The following is a 25,460-nucleotide window of genomic DNA, read 5'->3' as shown; positions in this document are numbered from 1 at the left end:
TTGGCAGCTCTAAAGACTCTAGAGGCATGCAAGATCAACATCAGGGCATGCTCTGCTCCAGTATATTTGTCTAACAGAACCTCCGATTTGATTTTTCTGAAGCTCCAAGCTGCAAAAATATTTTTGAGAGTTTGGGAAGGCTTTTTGTTGCAACGTAGCAATAGCTTCTATATTAAAAACCCTGAAGGTCCAGCACATAAATTACATCAGACTTGTAGGCTTCAGCATATTTAACCAGCCAAACTTCTCCCCGGCACAAGCACTGCCACACAAGCTGTAACACACTTCACCTATAATGTCTTTATGTACCATTTGGATCACATCATCAATACCTGCGCTACACCAAAAGATGAGTCTTTGAAAGCAGCCCCCTCCAAAGAGGAAGACGCCCTCTTTGCAGCCCTGACATGGTTAAACTGATGCCAGACATCGCACTTCCAATCCCAAGAGATGCTCTGATGATAAATACATACTTCCCCTTGTATATCTACAGGCTTCTAACTCCATGCAGTTCCCCATCAACAGAGCTCCTCCAGCTCGGTCGCTAAGATTGAGGAGGGAGCATTAAACAGGCATTAACAACCACCCCTAGAGCCCGCCTGCCCTGAGGAGCTCACGGGGCCGGCGGGAGACAGTGACCTGACACGCTGCTCTCCCTGCGTGCGAAAGCAGCTCAGAAAAGTTGCCCAGCCCTTTGGGCCTCTTCCCCCACTACCCGCCGGGTGACGACCGCCGGCTGCCAGGCCCCGCTCCTCCCTCCTCAGGGCCAAACCGTCCCGGAGCATCGCCCCTCCGTCCCGCCGAGCGCCGCCCTCCTGCAAGCACCGAGCCCGCTGCAAAGAGCCCCCGAAACCCGCCAACGCGGGCCGCCTGCCAGAGGCAGGCCAGGGACCCGCCGAAGGGGAGCGGGCTCTCTGCACGGAGGCCGCGGGGGCCCCCATCGGGCTGAGGGGAGCGACGGCGGTGCGCAACCCCCGAGCGGGAGTGAGGGGACGAGGGAAGGATGGCGGCGCCGAGCCCTGCGCGGGCCCGGAGATCCCAGGCCCCGCGTCCGGGCCGGGCCTCCCCGCGCACCTGATCTAGGTTCTCCTCGCTACCGCTATCCTCAGTATCGGAGTCGATAAGGACGCGGCCTTTCCGCTTCTTCACCATGGCGGAGCCGGCTTTCCCCCCCCCTCCCCGCCCCGGCGCCGACGGCGGCGGCGCGGCGCTCACAGCGGCCCGGCCTGCCCCGCGCCGCCCGCCCGACCGGGACACAAAGGGCACCGCGCATGCGCACCGCGCCGGGGCGGGAAGGAGGGCGGGGCCGCCGCCCGTCGCCCCTCACGGGCGGCGGCCCTGCGCTGAGGGCGGTTTACCGGCCCCATCAGTGTTCATTCGAGCTATCCCACCGACATGTTCCTCACAAACAGGCATCTCCCGCCTCAGCCTCTCTTTAAACGCAAAGATATTTGCGAATAAACTGCTCGGCACCGTGCAGCGGCCTCTCCGCGCCCGCAGAGTGGAGGGAAGATTTCGCCTCCGCCGCCGGTGAGGGCGGGAGCTCGGTGGCTATCGCCGCCGGCGGAACCTGAGTGGCGCGGTGCGCGTTTCCCCGCCGGGCCCGGAAGCGGTGGGACCCGGTGGTAACGGCGGGAAGGTGAGGCGGTGCCTCAGCGACGAGGAGTCTGCCGGTCGGGGGTGTCGAGGCGGCCGCTTTTGTGGAGAGGCCGCTATCGCCTGTCGCGTGTTCCGACCTCCCCTCTGCCTTCCGGGCTCGAGGAAGGCGGGCGGAATCCGGGCCCGGTGCCCAGGCCGCGGCGCGGTTCGCTGTGGGTGTGCGGTGAGGTGCAAGCGAGACCGTCCCTGGAAGCCGAGGTTTTTTAACTGCTGGGCGGTGAATCGGTGCTGGCGTTAGATCGGCGTGCTGGTAAAACGTTGTGTAGGGACAAAATTCGGGCAAAAGTAAGATTTATTAAAATTTCCTATTTTCTCCTTCTTGGTACTCGGAGGAAACAAGGACGAGTCTGTGCTGAGCAGGGTTCAGCTTGACTGCGGGCTGCAGCTTTTCTGTACCTTTTCTTTCTGCTGGTTATGTTTTGGGTTGGGGCAGGTTTGCAGGCGGGGCACAGCAATGGCCCGGGTCACTGTGCAGGCTCTCGTTGCTTTCATGGTGTGTGTGCTTCGCCTTAGTACCAAGGGACATGGAAGCCCTGCGCATGGGTTTTCTTTTTTTAGGAACTTGCCTCTTGTCTTGCTGAGTGTGCGACAGAGAAAATGTGACTTCCTTCGATGTGGTTTTAGTCCACGGTGCGTAGCTTAATCAGAGTGTGAGAATAATAGTAGTGAATTTTACTGTGAGTAAAGGAAGGTATGTGGTGTATAGAGAACATATGTGGGATGACTGGCTCCATTCTTAAAAGCTCAGAGAAGGTGAACTGATTTAACATCATTTTAGGATTTATTCTGTGGCAAAAAAAAAAACCCAAAAAACCAAAACCAGGCAACTAGTCTGTCTAATTTTATGAGTCAGAGATAATAGCCTTGTACAGAACATTACAGCTCTTCCTTATGAGCTGGAGAGTAGCAATGTGGCATAGCTCTTCCTACCAGCAGTGATACAGAGAGAAGCAAAGAGAAGATTTTCAGATTTTTTCCAAAATTTTATAAAAAAACCCCTATTGAATTGCAGTCTTTCATGTTAAATGCTTTGGTCTTTGCAAACCACTTTGTAATCCTAAACCACATACATTGAGGGGGCAAGGGGCTGGATGACTTATGAAAGAAGCATGTAGTATGGCTGCTGTAGGACTTCATATCTGAAAAATCTTGTCGTCTGTGATTGTCATATGAGACTGTCATTCTGGTCCATATGGCAACAGGGTCTACCAGTTGTGAATTTGTGATTTTCTTGCAGGGGATAATACTTCATAGTTATATAGATGCCATCTTTTAGAAACATTCTTCTTGAGGTTGTTTTTGCTAGTATTAGCCATAATACCTAAAGTTGCTTATAGTGAAAGGGATGAACAGGAATTGCTTTTTTCTATTTCCAGTTTTATTTGAAGTATTTTACTTAGTTTTTCTTATTTGCATGGATGTTTCACGTCATGGGGGTGAGGGGGACAAGACACGTAGGGTGGAAATCATTAAGTAAACTAGAACTCTGAGGAAGTGTAATGCTTGATGTTATTTTTTATGCCTTTTCCCAATGGCTTAGATTTCTAGTTAATATCTGTTTTAAAAATTAAACAGTGTTACAAGCATCCTATATGTAATTTTTTTAATCTTTTCTCTTTTTCATTGAAGGTGGAGATGAACTATCATAACTAAAGTACAATAGTTCTGGATACTAATTTTGTTGTTAAATTAATTTCAGACCCATTAATTGCCTTACTGGAAGTGAATTCTTCAAGTTTACCAATATGGCTCTGACTGCTACGTTGCTGAACAGTGCTTACTTAGGTGGTAGATGCTGCAGGCGCAAAGTTTTGCACCCCTTACTTGGACCTCTCCTCAGCAATTCCATGTCAAAATTGTATAGCAGTTACAGGAGGCCAGGGTCACAGCCTGAGAAAAAACCAACTTGGCAAAATATTGATTTCAGTTTTAAGAAAGGCATTGATGTCTTAAAGACTCAGCTAAGCATGCTGAAGAAGGAGACCAAAGATTACTTAATAGGACCTGGAGGCCATCCATTCAATCAGTACCTGTTGGAACAGACAAGGGTGTTGTGGGAGTTTCGGAGCCAAGAAGATTTAAATAAATGGGTTATTTCCTCTGATGTAGAGATTGGAGGGAAAAGTGAAGTTTACCTCAAACTGGGTAGGAATAACCAGGCTGCTCTGCTGTATGGAACCCTCAATACGGAAGTACCTCGTGATGGGGAGACAAAATACAGTGGATATTGTAGTATGAGAGCTAAACCGCCAGTGGTAAGTACAGCTTCATGTTTGCATAGCTTCTGTTATTTAATCAAAGAGCATTTTTGTGTAACCCCAGTGACAACAGGTGGACTGTTATTTACTGGGGTTCAAACTGATCACTTCCAGGAGCATTAAATATTCCTTCAGGGATGTAAGCGTTGCTGTATCTTTTGACCTGGAAGGAACTTAAACTTCTTCTTGGATTTTGTTTTCCTTTCTTAGAAAGGAATAGTATATGTTTGATCATTTACTTATGTACAATAGGGCATCCACTCACTAAGACAGCCCTGTTTGCAGCCTCCTTGCAAATGAAGGATCTGTAATGAACCTTTATATCCAAAATTGGTATGATTAAAATAGAAGTCTCTCTAAATTTGAAGTTAATTGAATGTGTCATAAGGACAAATTTTCTGGGCTTTAACTTGGCCTATTCATCAAACTTGGTTTAGGTGAATGAGCTCATCTTTTTTTCTCACAGGAACAGAAAATAATGCTTTGAAATGTACTTTTTAAAGGTCTGACTTGTACTGGCTCCTCAGAAAAAGAGACACAAATCTTTGATAGCTCAGAATTGAGCAAAACAGAACCAGAAATGGATGTGCTTATTATTGATACTGCTTGTTTCATTCCTTATTTTTAAGCACCTTTAAAAGCAAAGGAACATTTTGACTCGGTGTATAAAATGCTTAACTTTTTAGTCCATTCTATTGGTTGTGACTTGGCACAAGTACACAGGTAAAATCTTTTCTGGGCCAGAAACTTGGAGAGCAGAGAATATGAGCGAGCAAAATCCATGGGCAAATGAGAGGCAGATGGACACTGATTAAAATAGTGACACCGGGTCAGGGAAATGGAACAGTAAGTTGAATCTCACCTGACTTAAATTCCCAGGACTGCCCCTGGCTTGTGCAAATGTGACTCAAACTTTCACCTCCTAATTCTGAAGTAGTGGAGTGTATCAGTCCATCTTTATAATGCAGTTTGAAATCAGAGGGTAAAAACATAAATACGAAGGCTCTTCTTTATTTAAGTAAAAAGGCTCAAAACTGGCAAAACCATAAAATCAAGTAGCCACAGCCCTTGTATTAATGTATTGATGATCTACTCATCCTGTTAACTATAAGATGATCTGGTAGAAGGAGAATTGATAGGTAACCATAGTAGTGCTGTAAAATAAAGGGGAAACCTCTGAATTTTTGGGGCTAATTTTGACTTGATTTAAGCAATTCTGGCCAAGAATAGCTCTGACCCCACCCCCCCATCACTCCAAGTGACCTCAGTGTAGGTCTCTGAAGACTGTTGGATCTGCCTATGTGTAAATCACAACACCGGGACTTTTAAGATCTTTGGAAAAAAATGCAGTTGAGAATTAGACACGCTTGCAATCCATATCATTATGCACAGTTAATGGCAAAAAGTGTTGGAAAACATTAAATGCTTCCAGTGCTTATGTCAGTCATCAATAAGGGAAGTTATCATAGGGGATAAATTATCCCACTTCTTCAATTTCTTGTAATCACCTCTGAATGATCTAGTACTGACCACAGACTATTAAACTTACTGATCCATCGCTGTAGCATTTGTGTCCTTGGCTGGTAGGGAATTTGATCCTAGGAAGGAGGTCTGATTTCTGATAGTTACAAGATTGTGGTTTATAATTAAAGCATGAGTCCTCAGAGTGGTGATACTGCAATTTGTGGGCTCTAATACAGTGCTGAAGGAAATTCAGTGAGATCAGCAGCTACTATGATGAAAGAGTAACGCAGTTTTCACTATATTGCAGTAGGTATTATTTGACATAATAAAGAGGGCAGTGATCAAAGCAGTAGTGCTCTGTTCTTCATAATGGAAGTTACCCTTTATTAAGGAGGGATAATTCTATTTATTAATAATTTGTAGGGATCTTTTGCTAGGAAGAAGTATTATGACTGGTCAAACTTCAACAGTCTGTATTTACGTGTCCGTGGCGATGGCAGACCTTGGATGATAAACATTTATACAGACCCTTACTTCTCTCATCAAAAGGATGACCTCTACAACTACTTCATGTTCACCCGAGGAGGCCCATACTGGGAGGAAATAAAGGTGAACTAACGCGTCTTTCAAACTTACGACACTGTCTTGGGGTCCTGGCCATAGCTCTGTGGAAGGGGAATTTTCAAGTCACAGTTTGTGGCTATTGCTGTTGATTCAACGATGTTTCTGTTGTGTATCCTTATACAACAGACATGTGCGTTTGGCTTGGGAGTTCCCAAAACTGTAAATCACTGGATTGTGGGAGGGCACACTGTCAATTGTATTAAAAATTTGATCCATCTAAACATCTGCTGTTAGCTATTACTGGAGTAAGAGAATAGATACAGCGATTGAAGTGTAGCAGGTGTTGCCAGGAATATTCTCTGTGATAACCGTTTTATCTGTAATACAAAAGGATGTAGGTTGGTGTAGGATTTGTACCCTGCAACAGGATTTGCTTCACCCGCTGACTTGCTGGAGTCAGTCAGAGACTCAAAGATGTGGTTTGTCATTTATGGCCTTTGAATCTCTGATGCAGAATACTATTTGTAAGAAGTGGGAGTTTTGGCTCTTTTCTGATGAAACTTGGGGAACTTTTGTAATTTGCTGATGACAACATTAAGGAGGTTTGCACATCCTTATGAATTGGTGTTCAGTGCTTCGTAATACTGTTGTCCAGTCAGGTGAGAACAGCCCACTGTTTCACAGATGAGGAGTCAGGAGGATGAAAATCAGTGTGTCATTGCTGGCTTGCATGTTTTCCTCTCACCTATGCTAGCCAACCCTCCTGTTTCCTATCTTTTATGGCAGCCCCTCCTCTTTATTGCTCCCACTGCCATCAAAGTCATTTTTATGTTATTCTGAACTGCTTTGCTGGAGTACTGATGTCTCGGTATGAAGTTTGCACTATGAAATACACAGCTTGGGTACGGATGAGCTGTCGACATACATGCATGCTAGACTTTTCCTTAATTTCTATTTTATGCTGACATTATTGGAAGGAGATACTCTAGATGTAAACAGCCACCTTCTGTGCTGCAGCCTCTCATTGTGTCCCAACAGGGTAACAATCCTGCACAACGGCTACAAACAGCCACCACAGAACAGCGTGGGGCTGGAGCTGGCTGTGAGTGGTTAATGAAAGGGTTAATGTGGCCCATTTCTCTGTGCCAGTTCTATGTACCCAACTAGTGCTGGTACCAGCTGTAGCAGAGTATTATTTCATTTACTAAGGCAGGCTTTTTATTTCTTAAGTTTTTATTCTCTGTACTGGTGACACTAAAGTCTGGTTTGGTTTTGTTTCTGTCAGATTCCATTCTCCAAATTCTTTCTCTCCAGTCGGGGAAGAGTCCAGGATGACCAGCATCCTATCTGGTTAGACAAGGCAAGTTTTATATACACTTTAGCTGTCTGAAATATCCTTTAAGATTATATTGTCATGGTATAGATAGTTTACAAATCCTTTAATGTTTGTCAATTTGAAATTGAAGGGCCTCTTCTTGTTATAATTGTGTGCTTGCCTTTGCATTTCAATTACCCTACTTTGTGATAGCAGCATCAGTTTACTTCACAGTAGCTCCAAAAATATTTTTAAGAGATCTAGGTAACCAAGAAATACCTCACAACTTACTTGGCTTTTAAAAAAAAAAAAATATTTTTTTGAGGAGCGATCAAAGTGACTAAAATCTAAAGTGCCAGTTGGCACAGTGCTGCCCAAAGTAATAGTATCAAGTATCAAGTAAGTATCATAAACTTCCTTCCTGACAGAATACTGTAGGGGATATCATATTGTGAGATTTTATGTGAGGATATACTCTTATCAGTGACCTTGATGGTGAGCAGTAAACTGACGTATTTATAGGCTCTTTTTTAGTTTTTTTTCAGGCTTTCTAGTCTAAGTATTAAGTAAATGTGTTGAATATTTTTTATTTCGTTTCTTCAAATAGGTAGCCTAATTCACCCTTTCACGGGAGGCAACATGTTGGAAAAAGTTGTTTCTGTATCTTTTTTTTTTTTCCTTTAAATTTCAGTGGCCATCCTGTCTGTAACTGAGGGCAGCTTAATACCCAGTGGCTACCAAAAGGAAAACAAATAATGTTAGAAATATATATGGGGAGGAAATAAAAGGCCCATTACTTGAATCAGTGTTAGTCACCTGGAATGTTGCATTCAGTCTCTAATTTCCTTAATGGAAAAAAAAATTAGGAAAAATTTGAGGGCAATTCAGTGATTGGCAGCATGTAAACAATCTGTTTTACAACAGAAGTTGAGGCTGTAGGAAGCATATGAATGATATGAAGAAGGTTGATCAACTACAAGAAAAAATATACTTCATGGAAGAAAGTTGTTATAAAAGGCCTGTGTTTAAATACAGACACTGAAGAATTTATCAGGATTTGGAATATACAGTCATTCACAATGGTAAATGAAGACATAAAGTTGTATATGGGGTGTTTAAAAATATTTACCAGGAGTTAAAGGGACAAAATGATACTTGATCTAAGCATCCTCCACTTAATTTTCATTCCTTGTTATCTTATGCTTAGCATTTCACAGTAGAAGCTATGCACTTGCATATAATATGAAGTGTAATTTTACAAATGTATTTTCAAGAAACCTAAAAATAGGGGAAGCAGCGTGAAGGCAATTAAAGAAATCGTGATAAAATGTCTCGGTCCCTCATGGTACTACTGTATGTTTTCCCAGGAACCAGGAAAGGCATTGTTAAACAGGAATAAAAAGGCAGGAAAGAGCCAGTGTATCTAGGGCTTGCAAAGGAATGAATTCTTCAGAGCAGAGAGTTTAGGTGACTCCCATAGTCATCTATAACAATATGAACCAGAAAGATGGAGCTTTAAAAACTCCCTAGGCTCCGCAAGCCAAGGGGCTGATTGTAGAGCTTGCTTCTGGGGAAGAGACGGCATTTAAAACATTAGAACGACCTGAGAGGAATGTCAATGCATTTAATTTCTTTAGCTTTGTTCTATTATTTATTTAGCATACACTTGCAATATATTTTTAGCCTCAGCCTACAACTATTCAACTTTATCTGACACATCCTAGGCATTATTTTCCTGCGTGTACAGCAGTCCTTAAAATCATGGGTACAGCTTGGACCTGCACTTGTAGCAGGGCTTAGGGACAGCTAGAGCTTAATAGGTGTCCTGCCACTGGTGACCCACCTTGTTTGAGAACTGCTAGCACTGGAGCCTCCAAAAGGTGATTGCTGGCATGTAGGAGCTGAGAATGGTTTCAGGCAAGCCACAGGCTAACAGGAAACATGCCTGAGCTACATGGATTTTTATGGAATTCATTAGTTAGAATAAAAATTATTTTTAAAAAACCAGATTAGTGGAGGACATTAGGGGAAAGGATGTTCTTATACTATAAGAACATTATTCTAAGTGGGAAACAGTGGCTAAGAACCTTGCCTTAATATAAAACTCAGTAACAAAATTTTGTGCATTTTTAAAATGTCTGTTTTGCTGCACTTTCACACTATACTAGGTGTATGACTTGATCTAGAATGAAAGTTCCCTTCCATCCTTACTTACATTCTGTTTGTTTACCGCTCACATAAGAATTGTAACAGACTTTATGAAAATGTGCTTGTACGCCCAATCATGATGAAACTGGCCATACGCAAACCTTGAAGGATAAAAATTGCAGTGTTGCTTTAGGCTCAGGCCATTTCTAGAAAAGGGTTCAACACAGTGGTAGAAAGGCAAACATGAAGTATGTTCCCACTGGGGTCTGCATTGCAAATGTGGTAGTGAAGTGTTCAAGCCTTAAGAAATAATGCTGCACTTTGAACAAATACCACTGTTTACAGTGGCTGGCCACGAATTGTTTGTAAAATATGGAAGTGGTAGATACAATTGTATCATTATAAATACTGTTCTAATGCCCATATCTTTTAATTAGATTAGTACCCTTGGATTCACAATCGGAGATAAAGTAGATGGTCCGTTCCAGCTGGAGATTGATTTTATTGGCCTGCTAAATGATAGAGCTCATACAGAAGAATTTGCCTATGAAACATACAAAAAGAATCCTGAAGTCTAAGCTGGGCTGGTGTCTTTTGGGACATTCTTCAGATGCTTGGTTCATTTTTATAAAACATTTCTTAATGTGTGACTTACAACAACTTGAAGATTCTATGTAAACACTAAAAAGATAAGTGCATGAAGTGTTGACTGTAGTAATATGACTAGAGTGACACCGTTGGCATCTTTGAGCTGCCAAATACAGAATCCTGGAGAGACTGTACATACATGGACTGGAATATAGCCTGAGGAGAGTTGTGTGCATTCTTACAAAGTAGTAACTGTTGACTGGGCAAGTTTTTGCTTCTGGCCTGACCTTTACAGAAATAAAAGTATTTAATGAGCTTGGTGTAGTTCTCTTTTGTACAATAGTTTCATTTTCTACATTATATGGTTTGTAGACAGTGGTAAAACACTCATATCCACTAGTTTTAAACTGGAAAAAGTATGATGAGAATTAATACCCTGAGGAATTGTGCTTAAGTGTGACTCAGCTGCTGAAATTTACAGAGAGCAGCACCAGAAGTGGAAAAGGCAGAAGTATTTTGATCTTTAGCTTTGGCTCCTCTGAATAACTAAAAAAAGAAAAAGCTGCCACTGCCAACGTTGAAACAGTAGCTATGCAGTAGGCTCGGCTTTTCATTTCGAGCTGTTGACGACAGTCCTACAGCTTTACAGAGCTAAGGTTGTTGCATAGGAATAATGCTCCAGGGGTGGGGTGGGGGAAAACCCCCATCTCTGTCTGTTCCCTGAGGAGGTGCAGCTCAGTGTGGTCAGCACCATTACAGGGCAGGTCAGATCACACTTTTTCCGATGTGTGCAATTAGCTTAACTCAGCTGTATTGTAAGAAGTCACAGCCTCAGCTGGTGGCACAGAAGGTCAATACCCCCCTTTTTTCTGAGAAGTCTGGTTTTCAGTAATTTGAGAAACACTTTAAAGAGCAAGTGCTGAATGGCTTTGTTTCAGCTGTCACAAACTTAGTCTAATCAAAGCACTGACTGCCACTGCAGTAACCTTGTTTAAGTGTACTTCACAAATATTAAATGTACCTTTATTTTATATGGAAGAGGCCACAATAAAGCAAGCTGAAGCAGTGTCTTGTACCATCATTTTGCTCTTGCACAGAATTACATGGCTTAAGAGCAAAAGAGGAGTGATGGTTATAATTTCTGAAGATACTGGAACAAACATGCTTTCATGAAGTGGGAGGCAGGCTAATGGGTAAGGAAAGCTTGTCACAAAAAAGACACCGAGTAGGTAAATACAGGTGTGAACAAAACTAGTGCTACACTAAGGAGGTAGTTATATGTAGTACACTAGATGATATAAACAGGATATATACAAAATATTTATTCCCCCCCATCAATTGTAAAAAAAAAAAAAAAAAAATTGCTTGTTCTTGACATTTCAGCATATATTTGATAGGACACTAAATTCACTGAAACAATTATTTGCTCAAAATTCTAGCTGAGATTACAACTGCTAAATTACCTTTCCAGTTCCTTCCATAATAAATCCAGACAGCTTTTCTATGTATTCTTAAAAGTAACAATAACAACAGCTTTTAAATCTGAGGTATTGGAATGTGCCTCAATGTAACCTCTTTTAAGCATCATAGAGATGAAAAGTGGAAGAATTTTGTTAACATCTGCTATTTACCATAGAAAGGAACAAAGCAACCTTACCTGTTCAAAGCATCCAGGTGGTAATTTGTAAAGCCACTTTTCAGTTGTGACTTTTTAAAAATATGGTATTTTACAGTTATGTTATCCTGTAAGCTTTTAGTTTTCCAGAGAGCTTGCGTAGCTTTTCTTCTCTTGGAAATTCCCTACTATTCCACAGGAATGCAATTAGAAATGCTGAATAAGTGCTGTAACAGTTGTTGCAGAATTTAAGGACTGATTTGGAGAACAGGGCAAGCAGACATCTCCAACTCCTGCGATTTACTAGTGGAACATTTTGAAGCTTGCTATCCAAAGTGTGCATTTTAGTGGGTAACAAATGCATTCTGGTGGAGAAGTCTGCCCTAAGTTGCAAGGAGGCTTCTTGAGCATCTCTTTTCCACTTACATTTTCTCCTTTAACATCTTTTAGTTAAATGAGTTGGTTAAATGAAAACATTGTGAAGCAACTAGAGAGAGTTCTAAGCTCCTAGAAGTTTAGAACTCTCATCTCGTTGGAGAAGTTGATCACTAAAACATTAGGTTTGGATGCATTTTAAGGTCTCATTCAATGCTCTCTGGATTCCACTAGCTAATAGCGACCTGAACCATGCACAGACAGCACAAATATTTACATGACAGGAACAGTATTTACAGTGATTTCTTAGATATTTCTTATTCCTTCTAACCCACAGATAGTCCTCTACGGTTTCCGAGAGTTTGAGCCTTCTTCTTTTTTCTCTCTTGCTCATGTTTCTCACGCCTTTCTTCCCTGAAGGGGAAAAAGAAGAGAGACAGACCATATCAAGTTATATTAAAGGTTCTCTGAGACACAAGCAACCAAAGGAATCTGAAGCTGACCAGGGCTTAACATCTATTTAACCAGTGTGCTGCATTTGCCTGTGGGCAGAGAGAACCATTCCATTCTGGACTGAATCCAAACATTCAGGCAAATACTTCTGCTTAGATGTACAGATCTAACATTCAAGGTAACAGCATGTCAATATTCACAGCTTCTTTCAAGGTGAAGGTAAATCTCCAAATGCTAGAACTGATAGCTTTCATAGAATAAAAGTCTATCGGATTCAGAGCTGCCCTCTTTGTTGGCCTTCCTGATACTAGACAGACGACTGGAGGCAAAAATTGCTTCAATATAAAAGTATTCTTTCCCGAAATGCATATTTAAATCCTAAAAAGACAAATGAGTCATCATATTATTTTAAATAACACTATTCATAAAGAGTTAATGGTGTACTAACCTTGTCTGGCGATGCGGCTGTTTGTAATCTTTCTTACGTGAAGAGATGTTGCTACCAGCAGACTTATTTAGGACAGTATTTTCTTTAAATTCTCCCCAAGGTTTTAGTCGTCCTACAATTTAGGGGCAAAAAGATGACTGAATTACTACTTTAGTAATTGTGTGCTTAACATCTTATCGTGAATTTTATACTAGCTAGCCTGGTTTTTTGCTGGTTGACTTTAAGATGAAATGCCTCCTCAGCTGTATTATCAGTTTCACCAGCCCATTCCCTACAAGTAGTTTTTCTATAAGTAGTAACAGGTGACTGTACTTACAAGTAACACTCACCACACAAAGTTCAGTTTCTCACACAATAGTGCACTTTTTAAAAAAAATTGAAATAAAAACGAGCCTCATTTTGTAAAATAATATTTCATATTTCCTGTACAGACAGGAATTCCACATTCAGTGGAATACAAGGATGTTTATTCTTATATTTATGGGCTTTTGATCAAAAAGACTTGTTCTTCAGTAGGGAGGCTCTTAAAGTGTATATATATTATGTAGAAATTTAACATCAGTCCACAGACTGTGTGGGAATCCAGAAAGGAAGGGAAAGGGACAGGAAAAGACTGAAAACTTTGCTGTATTACAGTTTGTATCAGTGCCTTACTTTATGAGCAGTTGAGTATAAGGGGTATGACCAACACAAACTGCACAGGATCACAGTACCTTTATGTGGCTGATACCGAAGCGGCCTTGAGAGACTTGCTTTGAGATCAAATGTCTTCTTTGCGCTTGTGGGTTCTGCAGAGTGAGCCGCAAACTTGAAGGGAGTGATAACTACAAAGGGCATCAAGATATCATACTTAATTATAGCAGCAAGAACATCACTGTACATCGCCTGGGAAGTGCCTGTGAAGACCACCTTACAACTATCAAGACCAAAGAGTCTGCTACCTCTAAAGACAGAATTGCACAAATACAGCTCACGTGAAATAGGGAGCTTTCAGGTCTGGAGAGAGCAAGGGTTGTAGAGTATTAGCCCTTTTGCTCTGATTATGCCATGCATTAGCATGTACAGCCCTATGTATTTTTCTAGTCCTTCAGAGCAAATTGTGTTTCACACTCTCTGTGCTTATTTGGAACCAAGTGGATTTTCACGTTAAAAAAAGAAGCATTCTTCTGGAACACATCAGCTTCTGATCAGCAGTGGAACTTTTCTTTCCCCCTAAAAAAATCAATATTGTCATACAGCAAGACAGGCAACTCTGGGTTCTTGACCTGTGCTAATGTAGCTGTGATGCTAGGGTATCAACTGTTAGATAGCAGAGCTGTGCTGGTGCCGAGATCATTCGTAATCAGAGGACTTCTGCTTTTTCTTACAGAGCTTTAGTTCCCAAGTTAATCAGGGCTGCTGAGGCTGATAATAACAGGTTGTCCTAAAACACAGCCAGAAGCCTGGTACATGCCAATCCCACAAAGAGAATGAGACTTCTGAGAAGGCATCGGGAACTCCTCTCACCGCAAACAGGATCTCCCTGTACCTGTTATATGAATCTTTTGCTACATAGTCCCTAAAGGTCTAGAACAATTTCTATCCCCTACATCCTATATTTGGCTTTTCTGTAGGTAGCTAGGTACCATACATTTAAGTCTTAGCACCTAACAATTTTAGTCAAAACTGTGGTAACCAAAGGAAACAAAGAAACTACTGCAGTTTCTAAGAAATCAGTGATAAATTAGCAAATGACATTAAAACCTGGGTCTACATGACATTAGGTTATAAAAAATTTATATAATTCAATAAGACAAAGGTCACGATCTGAAAAAGCCAAATACTTACCATCCACTTTAGCCTTTGATGCAGTCTGATCATTATTTCTTGCATTTCCCTTGCTGTTTTTCCGACTTATTAGTTTGCAGCTCTTTTGGCTATCGGGTGTGTACATCTCCTCCAAGTATGGCGACATTCTCGATGGAGTCTTGGTAAGAGAGCGTTTATGCTCATTATCTTTTGTGGCTTCTGAGAACCTGAAAATTATTAGAAATATGAAGACAAAATTAGTCATCTACAAGGAATGTAAGCAATGTGACAGAATACAGAAGGTTCTGCATTCTACCTTTCTTACAGGTAGAAAGTTTTACTGTGTATAAGGTGTTCACAGCTTATGCATAAACTGCACTAAAAATACCTTTGCTGGCAGTTTTCAAGTTATGAGCCATCATCAATAGCAGTAAGTAATACTAGGAATTACAAAGAATTGACTTTCTTGTTATTTTGGAGAGCAAGTGTATTTGGATGTAATAAGCTAATAGATTTCTTCACCAACAGATATGATTTACTTTAGATTTGGATTCTGTAGTAAAACATTATAAACATTATATATAAATATTGTTAATTTGAAAATTCAAATTAAGAAAAACTAAAAGAAAATTCACTAACTAACAGAGCTCTAGAACTCGAAGATCTACAAGAGGAAGAAGCCGGAAATTTTAGTCAAAGCACACAAGTTACCTGCATACCAAGACACACACGTGCTGTACGTATATATACACATTTTTAATGTATGTGTGTGTACACATATATATGTGTACATATATAAAAACATATGAAAGAAAATTCAAAATCTTGCATGAAGTAACAGCCTTATCAAAAAGGTACTGAGAATAAGCTGAAAGCCTGCAAGATATGGAAAGACAGGGGATAAATGTTGAAGAAAGCTATGTTTTGAGGGCTAGCAAGTTTATGGATAGAGCGCAGCTTGCAAGATCCACCTCAGCACATCTTTGGACAAATGGAATGGAAGCAAATTCTAAGTGTTGTTTTGGTTTATATATTGCTAAGAATCAAGTAGGGCTGCAGTGAAGACAATAAAGATCATCCAACCAGAGGCAGAATGAATATTGTTTTCATTTGTTGTTATCTATTGCAATCAAAGATAGCACATTCAAAGTAGGAACAGTCAGCAAGATTATGAGCTTGATTTTACAAGGAATCTGTAATCTTGACCTTTGAATAGCAAAGGAACTGCATGCAAAAATTACAAATCCTATAATTATTTATTAGGACTTGTCAATATTAGCAGTCGCACTATCTGACTTAATAACAACCAGCCCACACACATTTTATTCGGGGACAAAAAAGTGCCAGCAGCTATAATCTTGGCATGCAAAAGTTGAGAAGTGAAGGTTGTCAGAAAAATAGGAAGTAACACAACTGAGAGCTGAGATTAACCAGATATTGCTAGCAGGGGGAAAAGGATAAGGGTAAATTACAGAATGTCTAAATCTGAACTTCAGTCACCGTGGAAAGTTAAGTAAACTAAATAACGTTGGAATTAGTACAATAGTTAGAAACCAACAAAGAAATAGTACAGACAAGAACTTTCACTGAGAAGAAAACTGGGCAAAAGGTCATTTATCAATGAAGTACCATGTGGACTGTCCTTTTGATTCCTTCTTTTAAAAGGTTTTTTGTTCAAGACTTTAGAAAAATTAGTAATAAGCTAATAAAATTTACCGATAACAAAAGTTCAGGAAATATTAACATAACGGAGAATTAGATTACTGTGCAGGATTAATGAAGTGCACGTGGTGTTTTAAAAGGAAACGAGATGAGGTTTAATAGCATTAAGTATAAGCTCATTCATTTAGCAATTCATCACAACTTTCTGGTGTCAACTCCGTTCCCATCTGCTAGAAACAATCTGCTTATAGTAGTTAACCACAAGATGAGCCCCTGCTGTGACATGGAAGGGGCAGAGGAAGAGGGGAGAAAAGGAAGAGAGAGTACCCCAAAAAACCCCAAATGATTAGTCCATTGTGACACTCACCCGGAATACTGCATACAGTTCTGGTTACATAATCTCAAAGCTAAATTAATTCAGATATAAGAGACTATTAGGTTGCCTGACAAAATGGAAAACCTAACAGAGTAAAAGAAGACAAATAATTTGGCTTGATTGGTTTAGCAAAATGAAAGCTGAAAGAGAGGCAAGATTACCATCAGACATCAAAATGAAGATTCAAGATAGTAACAGCACAGTAAGGCTAGACCGTGTACCAGCCATAAAGCTAGACTGAAAGTTAGTAATCAGAATTAGTCTCGCATAGTTCGTGTTTAGAATAGAAATAATGTAGTCAAATCACAGTCAGTGTTGATTATTTCACATGTATCATACCAAATTGCTCACTGGTAGTTTTGGTTTGTCTTTTTACCTGACATTCATTTTGGTTGTTGAAAGAACAGAAGGATTAAATGAAGATTTCCGAGACAAAATACTCCGACTGGCAGCATGCAGAGAACCACGTGGTGAGCGCCGGAGGTTACTAGGAGTGCAGGTGGTGGAGAATCTGCCTCTTTCTGGATTTGGGCTGAATAAAAATGTTTTGCCACTGGTTTGTTTCTAGGGAAAAGCAAATCATGAGTTAGCACACTGTGCTAAAAATTTATCAGAAAAGCAGCTAAGAGGAAGCGAAAATACACAGTGAATCAGAAGCATACAGTATCTTCATTTTTTCTCTTGTTTTCTTTAAAAGCATATTTTAAACATAAGTAGTTTTATTATTATTAAACTGATCTGAAAACACATACCTTAGAATTGTTACATGGAGTGCCTTTTTCTGATGCTCTTAAGTGATTCGATTTTTTGGCCAGCACCTGCCAAAAGTAATTTGTCTTAAGTATACATTGATACACTCTATGCCATAGAAAAGAGAAATGTAGTGTTTGGGAGTTTCAGTGTTACTCTTTTGGTATGTCCATTGACATATTCATTCATATATTCATGGACACATTAGTGTCACTTTTCTAAGGTCTGCCACCCTCTGAAAGAGGCCCTATGAGCAGCTTTCACCCATGCAAAAGCATGAAATACAAAAACTGAGAATCAGGGCTGCTGAAAACAACATATATTGCATATATTTTGAAGGAGAGTCATATGCAGTCATTGGGCAACGGTTCCCTAAGGCACAAAAGAGGAACTTAATATTTAATTCCTGCTCTTTGAAAAATAACCCATCCTCTTGGTTAAATTCTGCAGCAATTCAAACAGTTGTAAGCAAAAGCTCCAGGAGATCCTTCAGAAAAGTAATTGTCATGTAATTATTTTTACTCAAAACTGACAAATTATTTGTTGGTTCCTACAACTATTTAGAGCCATACACTGTTAATATATAAAAGCTTCTACAACTATACAAGTTATATACAAATAACTATATATAACTAATTATATAGGACTGCAGTTAAATTTCACTGATCATAACATTCCACTGCATGTGCACATGACCAGCTACTTACTGCTCTAAAGAGACTCTACAGGACTTTTACAGAGAGTCTCTGGAGATAAATGAATACAGGAACAATGGATATCTCTCTGTGTTATCACTTACCTTGACTTCGCTGAGAGAACTGCTGCAGTTTTCAATTATTTTTTTTTTCCTCTCAATATAGTCAGCAATAGATTCCATTTTCTTGAAGTGAGCCTCATGCAACTTTTTAAAGTCTAAGAAGTTCCAAAAATAAGAAGAGTCACATATCTGATAAACTCCTAAGGAAGCTCACTATTTAATAGAAGAATCTTGCAACACCTATCCTTATGGCCTCAAAAAAAATACAAGGTATCCCTCTAATTAAAGACTGTGTATACACAGGTAATCAAACAGTACGAAATAGAATCTGCTTCACCAGCTACATAGCCAGTTACCTGGCGCATGCTCTGGAGAATTATAGAACCACAGAATGGTCTGGGTTGGAAGGGACCTTTAAAGATCATCTAGTCCAACTCCCAAATTCTGCAGTTAAAGAAAAAAAGAAACACTTCTAAATTTTAAACGAATGAATGTACTTTACAAAGTGACAAAAATGAGCTAATATGTAGTAGTACAGCACAACAGTAGTATTTATAAAGTGAAAACTAAACAAGCAGGAGTAACAGCATGTCTTCCTGCCTTTTGTTGTTTTGAAAATCATGAATGCAAGTATTATATCCAAAAGACATCAAAGCATTCAATAAACCAGCTTTATAACATACATGCGAGTCATTTACTACTATGAATTTACAAGTTGGAAGATATACCTTAAAACGTAACCTTTGGGAACTTTTTTTCTTTGCTTGCTTTTTAAAGAGAGGATGTTCTCTTCTTCAAGCGGAAATAGAAATTTGGGTTGTAAAAAACTGTAAGTCAAGTCTCCCTTCACACACAGACAATACATCTAGATGGTAGGTTATCTTACTTGGTGTAGCAGCTTTCATTCCTGTTTTCCCAGGCCTAGATGCACGGCCTACATATAAAGGGATCTTCCCTCCTGCATGACGAGCATCACCTGGTACAGTAAGATTAGACAAAATCATTAGAACTCCTGGAAATTATTTTAATGTCATGACAACCTTTTTAAAAGTATTTGTTCCAAAACACACCTTATCTCCTCAAAGTGGGTTTAGGTTTTGAGAAATAAAAAACATCAGCTGGGATAGATATGTCCTAAGTCTCTCAAACACCTTTAAATTGGTATGTCAGTAACAGCACATCTTGACAAACTACAAGCCCAGCATGAATCTTACCATCATACTAGGTTATTTTCTCTCAATAGTAAACTGTTTAAAGGGGAAGTTAACAAGAGAACTATGCTTGTGGTAGGCAAAACCAACTTTAAATTCTCAGGTCTTGATCTACTGTTAATAGTGATAAGCTAGTGTTTTTTAAATGTTGGTAACAAAGAAGAAATACCTTTTGGCCAGCTTTTCTGCCACTGCCTTATATACAGAGCGTATGTTCATTTTATCATCTCTGCTCTCAGGTATAGTATTAAGCTCACGTTCACATTTTAGTGATTAATTTTATTTTATTAAGAAAAAAAAATCAGGTAAAGACTTCACATAGAGTTCAATATTTGCATATCAAAAGCAAACATATGCTTTTCTATTCATTCACATCCCCTTTAAAGTAAACTTGGATGACTTCAATATATTGAAAGAAATCCTCACTGGAAGCAAATAATGGAGGGTTATTGAAAATAATTGTTGAAAAATCAACTTTTCAGAACTAAATGCAGACATAGTACTTTTCTGTCACACAGCTCTTCCTGTCTGAAATTACTGAAAAAAAAGAAAAACAAAACAAAAAAACCAGAAAGCAGTACAGATACTTGTAATTACAGTTATAGGAAGAGATGGGTACTGTGCCAACTGTCAGGATGAACGCTGTCTCAACCAAAGCTTCCTCTACATATTCTATTGCTTCTGTTTTTAAAAGAACATTCATTGAACATCCTCATTTTCTAAATTAGTTTCAAGATTATAGATGGCCTCCAACAAGAATGTCCCTGTAAATGCTACTTGAACAGCAAGAATATCCATAATACGGCTCAAGGACTACGTACACTTAGTCTAACAGAAGCAAATAATGGTTATGTATCTTATTTGACAGACCCGCAATACCAATAAATTATCAGACTGGGCAGACGAACTCATTTCTTCATGTCAGCTGCATGCACAAAGGAGTGAGGGAGAAATTAATTCATATTTTCAGTGGCATCCTGTTTGAAGGTCTAAAAAAGCCACCAGAGAGAAAAATGATCCACTATAATACATTGGTATTGTTAAGCAGTTTAAATAAATTAAAAAGGATTCTGTCTGTATGTCCTTTTCTACTAATTTTACTCCTGGGAAGAAAATGACAAAACCTGTTCATCCATAGGAAAAGAAAAATGAAACGTGAGAAAGGAAGCTCTCCCTTTCTTGCCACTTTTTAAAGGAGCTGAGTAGCATCTCAGGGGTATTCCAAAAGACACTGATCCTAAACGAGGTGCAAGACTCAAATACACTCAGACCTTCGCAAACTCCTTCACTAAAAACATCAGGTCCAGAGTTGTGAAGTTAAAGCCAGCAGAATTCCTACATTGCAGAATTTGTGGATTTGCGTTACAATATGTTAAACAAACAAATACACAAACTCAAAGGAGACAGATTTTTTTCTGGTATCCCCAAATAAGGTACTGATCATCAGACATGCCACAAAAATCTTGGCAGACACAACAAAACAACCAAAAGGTGCATTTTAAGTAGGACAAATTACTAAACTTACTTTTTTGGAATTTTCTACTTACATTCATCTCCACTACTTTTAGTAGAAGTCTTCTCTGGTTGTTCTTTCTGACCAGTACACACCCCTGGATTCTCAAGAGCTCTCTTTTTAGTTACTTGTTCCTCATTTTGGAATACCTTCTGTCCCTTTTCATGCTCACCCCAAGGCACTTCATTTTCTTTCATTTCGGAATGCTCCTGCAGTTTAAACATACTTCGTTTAAAAAGTTTGTTCCAACTGGATATAAAAAAGGCTGTTGTTCTGGGAACAGGTTGCCCAGAGAGGTTGTGTAGCCTCCACCCTTAGAGGTTTTCAATATCAGATTAGATAAAGCCTTAAGCATTGTGGTCTAACCTCATAGTTGACCCTGCTCTGATCGGGAGATTGAGCAAGAGACTTTCTGAAGTCCAACCTGAATTAACCTGTGAAATACTTACCCTGTTATTTTACAAACAGATCTATATTAGAAAGTTTTTAGCTGCACAGCTCTAACATTTTAGTATAAAATTGCCTTTATTGACAGAAGTTAATTATTTGCAAGTAAAAATAAATTCACTGGCTATGTTACTTCTTACTGTTGTAGCTTTGGTTACTGTACAGTTCTCTATCTAACACTAACAGACTTACCACTCCTCATCTTCCCATTTCCCTCCTCTAACTCTAAATTGGTAAAAGCCTTTCACACAGTTCTTGGTTCACCCAGTACTTGAATGCAATTCTAGAGAAAAATAATTCTACCCCCATCTCACCTTGAAACTTCCCCTCCCTCAGTCATACAACCCACTGAGAGGAGTGGGAGTTAAAAAATTGTGAGGTTTAGGTAATCATCCAATTTCTGTAATTTTTTTTCTATATAAAGAAAGTGAAAACAGCCTTATTTTAGATAAATTCTGAAACTAGTCTAATATTCAGAATACTATGATGAACCAGTGAAAGTAGTCTTACATTCAGATAAAGTGCTTGGAATTGTATATTTCTTAGAGGAATTTAATTTATTTCCTTGAAGTAATGACTAACAAGTAATCTCTGTTCATTATGGAATAGCACATAGTCTAGATAGACAAAATCAGTGCTACAAAGTACAGACAGAAGACCAGCACCAGAACATTTGCATATGAAATTATATATATATAATGTATACCACCTTCTAAATGGTGGCAGAACAAATCAAATGTGTTTAAATTATGCTTGGGGGAAGGCCAGCACACAAAACCAAGCAATGCAAATCACCTCTTTCTCAGCAGAAAGCCCTGTATTTTCTTCACTAGTATTAGTTTCCTCATTGGAATTCCTCTTTTTTCGGGTTATTTTCTTTTCTTTACCACGTCTTTTTGTAATAAAACACACTGAATCAGGCATAATTTCCTCCTGATTGCTCTGTTCATCCAATTCAATGGAAGCAGATACACTTTCTTCAGAGTCCTGTAGCAGAAAAATACTATGATGTGGAACATATCTGACACAAACATAAATTAGATACTCCAAAGAGATAGTTTCAATTTTATTATCGGAAAAAGCATTTCACACAGAGGAAAAACAGTAGCATGCCATTTAGTAGCATAGTAATCAAGAAATTGGCACTATCTAGATTTCCCTAAACATCAAAGCTCATTGTTTGAAGACTTTAAAAAGAAGAAGTCCTACAGTTGGTTTATTATGCAGCATTTTAATGAGATTATAAAAAACTAATACTTTATATTTGAAATCTGACTTGCATGATGCTGTGACTCTCCCAGATTTGTATGTTTCTGTGGAATACTCTTCACCATAAAATCAACCTCTTCCGTGCTTGTTAAAATTAAAAATAAGCTGTCAAGGATTACACTAGTTCCTCAAACCTTTAAAGACAATTTTAAAGGAAGCACTTAAAGGGAGACATATTTTAGAAAAAGCAGATCCCAATTTACTTTTATCAAAAACGTAAAAAACATCACCATACCCAACAAAATAATTCAGCTTACAGAAGAGAAAACTTTAAAAAAATTTAAGAAAACAATACATTAAGAGATGAATAAAGGAAACATCACAGTTGTGTCCCTTTCATTATAGTGTCAGTGTAAGTAAATTGTAGTAGGTGCAAAATGCTTTCCAATGAGTATCTAATCCCTTTCACCTAGGCATGCAAAAGGAATAAAATATTTTTATATTTGGTACCGACTAGTGTCTGGAGCTAAACAGGCGAGAATTAAGATTTGTTCAACGGAAATTAAATGTTAGTGTTCGCAGAGAATAATTTTGTACTGATGCTGAAAAACACATTGTTAATTTTGGCAGCTGAAAGGAAATCAGTTTGGGGTCATACAGGAGGCCACTTCAAAGCTAACATGAGGACATCTGTTTCTATCGATACATGAGTACATTAAACTAAAGGCACTATTAAGAAAAAAGTATTTTTATTACAGTTCACATCATGGTAAAAAACAACCTTCAGTACATGCCCTGCTCTACTAGTTACAAAGTTAGATCTATCTCTTTTAAAAAGAATGGCTGATTTATCATCTATTACCATATTTTCATGTTCTTGTTTTGTTCCATGAAAGTGTTGCTTCAGTGCTTTCAACAATTTGTCTGCCTGGAGAGAAATCAAAACAACATATGAACCGATATTGCATTAAGTCATCAAGCAAAAAAATGCTTAAACACAACTAGGGCCCTATAAATTGATCCAACAAACAAGTAGAACATTTCTTGAATCCAACCGAATAAGGCATGCCTAGACCTTCATTCAAGTCAGTCAAATTAGAGAAAGCACTTAAGGCTGCAGACAAATAGGTAGCATATTCTCCACAGAGGCACAAAGACAAATTTCCCTGACTAGGTTTCTTCCGGTCTGTCTATTTTCCATAAAGTTTAATTGGTCAAGGGTGAATGAGACTTACTGTTTTTAGCAACATTGCCTAGCTGAACATGAATTAAAATTGTACCAGATTTCTGCAATAACTTCTGTCTTGCCCATACTACATGCAAAGCATTCTTCTCATCCCTTCTATATATTCAACAGTAATAGCAATAAAATAACAACAACAAAATTACTACACTGATATTTTAGGTATTTAAGAGTCTTTCATAGCCTAATTGGAAAGGTCAGCGTAAAATCAAATCTGAACCAGAAATTTAAGAACAAAATAACCCAGAACCAAAACCCCAAGCAGAATTCTTAGTCCTGTCAGCACAACGGGTTCCTTTGTCCACCTAAGTCATGGATCTTTGTTTTAAGGCTTTGTGCCTTCTCCCACTGGTAGTACAGCAGCCTGACTGCTGCCGAGTGATTTACCGGCAGTGGCTACACCAGGAGAGGTCAGGCCACTGTCATAAATCTCTAGGCAAAAGAGATGGGTGCATGCCGAAATTTCTCGTTCTTAACCACAACTGGTAAACAAACACACGCACTCTCGTCCCTGAAGGCACCCTACTATTACTATTCTTCCGATTCCTAGTCGTAAAAAAAAATACCAAACCACGACCATCCGCACTGGGGGAGGACGGGGGCGACAGCGCGGTAACCCGTGGCAGGGGCAAGCCGGGCCCAGCGGCAGGGGCTGCCGACACCGCGGTGCCGAGTGCTGCGGGCGGACCCCCGGGGGCGCAGCGTGGGGCAGCCCCGCGCCTCCCCTTCTCGATACCTCCGGAAAAGCAGAGCCCCGCATGATCACCTTTTTCTTTGAGCATATGCCTGTCACGAAGGTGCACGGACGCAGCGCCTGGCGTTACGGACGGGAACTAACGACCAGGACGCGTCTTTCTGGATGAAGGGACGCCTCAGGGCAAAGCTACCGCTACCCAGCAGGCCCGGGCCGTGTCCCTGCCAACACCGCCGCCAGCCCCAGAAAGGGGCGGGGAGTGAAGTACCCAAACCGCTGGTACCGCGCTTGGGTACCAGCACGGTACCCAAAACGAGAACGTCCAGGGGGACGGGCGAGGCATGTTCCCCACAGGACACCCGCTCCCCTCAGCTCCCGACGGGCAGAGGGGGAGCCCCAGAGCCGGGGCCGCTCTTGGGAGGGCGGGCAGGAACCCGGAGCTCCCCCCACCCGCCCCTCGCTCAGGTCCACGGCGCTGCTCCCTCCCAGCCACGGCAGCTGCCCCCGCCTCACCCGGAGGTTGGCCTTCAGGCCGGCGGCCTTTGCGATCCGCTGGAGCTCGACGTATTTCAGCGACTCCAGCTGCTGGAGCGAAGAGAGGGCCATGGCGGCGGCGCCGACCCACTGCCTCACCGGCAGCAACCGCCGCACTTCGAATCTCGCGCTCAACTGACACGGCGCGCCTTGTCCCCGCCCCCGCCGTTCGAACTCGCCCGCCGCGCCAGGCCATTGGCTGGACGAGGCAAAGGGGTCGGGCCTGCGGGCACGGAAACCACCAATGGCGGCGCGGCCACGGAGGCGTGCTTTTTTTCAAACGCACGCTTTTTTCCCGGTGAGGGAAAGCCCTGCCCTCTCCCGCTTGATTGGGCGACGGAATGACTCGGTGCGGCCCATTTCCCAATAGTCTCAGGAGATGAGGATTG

The 25,460-nt window shown here is 40.5% G+C and overlaps 3 protein-coding genes across 6 annotated transcripts in view; 1 reads left to right on the top strand and 2 right to left on the bottom strand.

Annotated features, from left to right (window-relative positions):
- The window catches only part of RTF1 (RTF1 homolog, Paf1/RNA polymerase II complex component), a 30,225-nt gene extending 28,952 nt beyond the window's left edge, over window positions 1-1,273 (bottom strand). The window contains 2 exon segments of the mRNA XM_075502725.1: window positions 1,075-1,179; window positions 1,181-1,273. Coding sequence (XP_075358840.1) covers window positions 1,075-1,179; window positions 1,181-1,273 — 198 coding nt within the window.
- A 43-nt stretch (window positions 1,274-1,316) lies between these two features.
- On the top strand, window positions 1,317-17,258 carry NDUFAF1 (NADH:ubiquinone oxidoreductase complex assembly factor 1). 4 transcript variants are annotated; one of them, XM_075502742.1, is made up of 5 exons: window positions 1,317-1,639; window positions 3,359-3,914; window positions 5,805-5,990; window positions 7,231-7,305; window positions 17,121-17,258. In XM_075502742.1, the coding sequence occupies exons 2-5, from the start codon at window positions 3,405-3,407 to the stop codon at window positions 17,127-17,129; spliced, it is 780 nt and encodes a 259-aa protein (XP_075358857.1). In that variant the 5' UTR covers window positions 1,317-1,639; window positions 3,359-3,404; the 3' UTR covers window positions 17,130-17,258. The 4 variants fall into 4 exon arrangements, with proteins under 4 accessions (XP_075358857.1, XP_075358855.1, XP_075358853.1 ...); XM_075502740.1 differs by lacking the exon at window positions 17,121-17,258 and adding an exon at window positions 9,846-10,328 and having other exon boundaries at window positions 1,317-1,530; XM_075502738.1 differs by lacking the exon at window positions 17,121-17,258 and adding an exon at window positions 9,846-10,328.
- On the bottom strand, window positions 10,721-25,456 carry NUSAP1 (nucleolar and spindle associated protein 1). The gene is made up of 12 exons (XM_075502729.1): window positions 25,051-25,456; window positions 23,463-23,528; window positions 22,187-22,378; window positions 20,979-21,153; window positions 19,107-19,196; window positions 18,263-18,375; window positions 17,466-17,531; window positions 17,090-17,277; window positions 14,715-14,902; window positions 13,601-13,711; window positions 12,888-12,999; window positions 10,721-12,400 (listed from the first exon to the last, which is right to left on the bottom strand). The coding sequence occupies exons 1-12, from the start codon at window positions 25,141-25,143 to the stop codon at window positions 12,313-12,315; spliced, it is 1,482 nt and encodes a 493-aa protein (XP_075358844.1). The 5' UTR covers window positions 25,144-25,456; the 3' UTR covers window positions 10,721-12,312.
- Window positions 25,457-25,460: the final 4 nt, after the last annotated feature.

The sequence above is a fragment of the Mycteria americana genome, chromosome 5, assembly GCF_035582795.1.
Source record: "Mycteria americana isolate JAX WOST 10 ecotype Jacksonville Zoo and Gardens chromosome 5, USCA_MyAme_1.0, whole genome shotgun sequence".
In the NCBI taxonomy this organism is placed as follows: domain Eukaryota; kingdom Metazoa; phylum Chordata; class Aves; order Ciconiiformes; family Ciconiidae; genus Mycteria; species Mycteria americana.
This window is presented reverse-complemented; position numbering and strand designations above follow the sequence as displayed.

Excerpts from the sequence above, each read along its gene's own strand:
- NDUFAF1 (XM_075502740.1), top strand. The coding sequence starts at position 3,405 with ATGGCTCTGACTGCTACGTTGCTGAACAGTGCTTACTTAGGTGGTAGA. Across the intron at positions 3,915-5,804 it reads TGAGAGCTAAACCGCCAGTG|GGATCTTTTGCTAGGAAGAA; the intron begins GTAAGTACAGCT and ends AATAATTTGTAG. Across the intron at positions 7,306-9,845 it reads ATCCTATCTGGTTAGACAAG|ATTAGTACCCTTGGATTCAC; the intron begins GCAAGTTTTATA and ends TCTTTTAATTAG.
- NUSAP1 (XM_075502729.1), bottom strand. The coding sequence starts at position 25,143 with ATGGCCCTCTCTTCGCTCCAGCAGCTGGAGTCGCTGAAATACGTCGAG. Across the intron at positions 19,197-20,978 it reads TAAAAGTAGTGGAGATGAAT|GTGATGCTCGTCATGCAGGA; the intron begins GTAAGTAGAAAA and ends TTACTGTACCAG. Across the intron at positions 14,903-17,089 it reads ACAACCAAAATGAATGTCAG|GTTCTCAGAAGCCACAAAAG; the intron begins GTAAAAAGACAA and ends AATAATTTTCAG.